This window comes from Buceros rhinoceros, unplaced genomic scaffold (genome assembly GCF_000710305.1).
Source record: "Buceros rhinoceros silvestris isolate BGI_N320 unplaced genomic scaffold, ASM71030v1 scaffold2696, whole genome shotgun sequence".
NCBI classification, from domain to species: domain Eukaryota; kingdom Metazoa; phylum Chordata; class Aves; order Bucerotiformes; family Bucerotidae; genus Buceros; species Buceros rhinoceros.
Window position 1 is genome coordinate 25177 of NW_010417909.1, and position 1477 is coordinate 26653.

At 37.9% G+C, this 1477-nt stretch overlaps 1 protein-coding gene across 1 annotated transcript in view; it reads right to left on the bottom strand.

Moving 5' to 3' along the window:
* Positions 1 to 761, bottom strand: part of AVEN (apoptosis, caspase activation inhibitor) — a 7413-nt gene extending 6652 nt beyond the window's left edge. Inside the window, exon 1 of the mRNA XM_010138311.1 lies at positions 649 to 761. Within this exon, the coding sequence (XP_010136613.1) occupies positions 649 to 761 (113 nt within the window). The remainder of the gene's footprint in view (positions 1 to 648) is intronic.
* Between the last annotated feature and the right edge of the window lie 716 nt (positions 762 to 1477).

Sequence of the window (1477 nt, forward strand, 5' to 3'; positions counted from 1 at the left end):
TAAAAAAAAAAAAAAAAAAAAGGGCACTGAACCCCAGACTTCAATTCATATATATGCACAAGGGACTGAACTCAAAACCCCCTTCAATAGGCCTAATTAAGCTACGTATTTAAATAAGCAGCAAAATGGCGCAGCAACTGGCATATCTCTTTGCAAACAGTAAGAAAAGGGAGACCTAACCATCTCCCTGCTGGAATGCAAAATGTGAGGGCCGTGGCTTTTTTTTTTTTATATCTAAAGTGCATTTCTAATTCATGTACTCATACGCTAATCACGCTGTGTACCTGGCACGTCCGTCATTGCCACCTTCAGAACCATTCCAGCAAGAAAGTGACCTCAGCTGCGTATTTATATAGGTGTTTATGACCATTACCATGTCCAGCCTGAATTTACATCGCCCTGTTTTCAGGGTGACTGTTCAGCATTACTGGGCTGACATACAACGTTCCCTGGTCAGCCAGGCTTTGGTTGACGTTCAATGCTTCCAGATATTACTATTTTGACAACAATTAGCGTCCAACAGTACAAATGCAAATAATTAAAATTAAGCACTAAAATTAACATTCAGATATCTAAGAAGAAGCTTAATTTTATAAATGTTTAGGTCATATAGTTCACAAACACCAGGTACCATGACAGCTAGGTATGCTCAGCAGTATGGAAAAATAAGATCCTGTCTTTATGCATCTATCTGTAGATGCAAATACTTGATCTGAGCACTCCAGCTGAGTCGCTCTTGACAAAGGTGCTTTCCTGTTCATTGCACACAGCACAGCAGTAAATAAATCCCTATCTTTCAAAATATCTAGAATACTCCTAATAAGTAATAACTGATGCTGAAAAGTAAAGAAATCCAAATTAATTCTTCAGCCTCATGATTTTAAAATCAGTACAAAAATGTGGAAATTAGTTTATGTTTTAACAGCTCACATTTTAAGGGCTCGATTTAGTTACACATCTAAAGAAGTTTTATTGAAAAATAATTAAACCAAGTGCTCCTCAAAGTCTTCATGCTATTAGAACAAAGGCAGAACTATTATTTCCAATATCCCCAAGACTCCTTCAGTTAATTCTCATGCTGTGTCACAGAGGAAATAGAGTTTCCTCTGCTCTTATAAAGGAGTGAAACTAAACAAAAGATTAGTCAAAGCTTTCAGTATTTGAGAGCACTCGGATGTGAGGCAGCTGATCTAACCTACTTCATCAGGAAAACCCACTGGGTTCCAGAACTGCTTTACGATTCTCCACACCCCCAAAGCTGGTAATAACAGATCCTCAGTTTGGTGTGGCATTGCAGAATTAAAGGGTGTGACTTAAGCTGTGCTTTACCTAGGCTCTGTAAATAAGTTAACAAAGCACGCGTCTCAAAGGGAATAACTACAATTCACAGTAGCACATTTAACACAGATTAGCTTCATGAGAATGTTGGTCTTAACAATTCCTTTACCCCGAAAATAACTTCCTTTTACACCAAGAA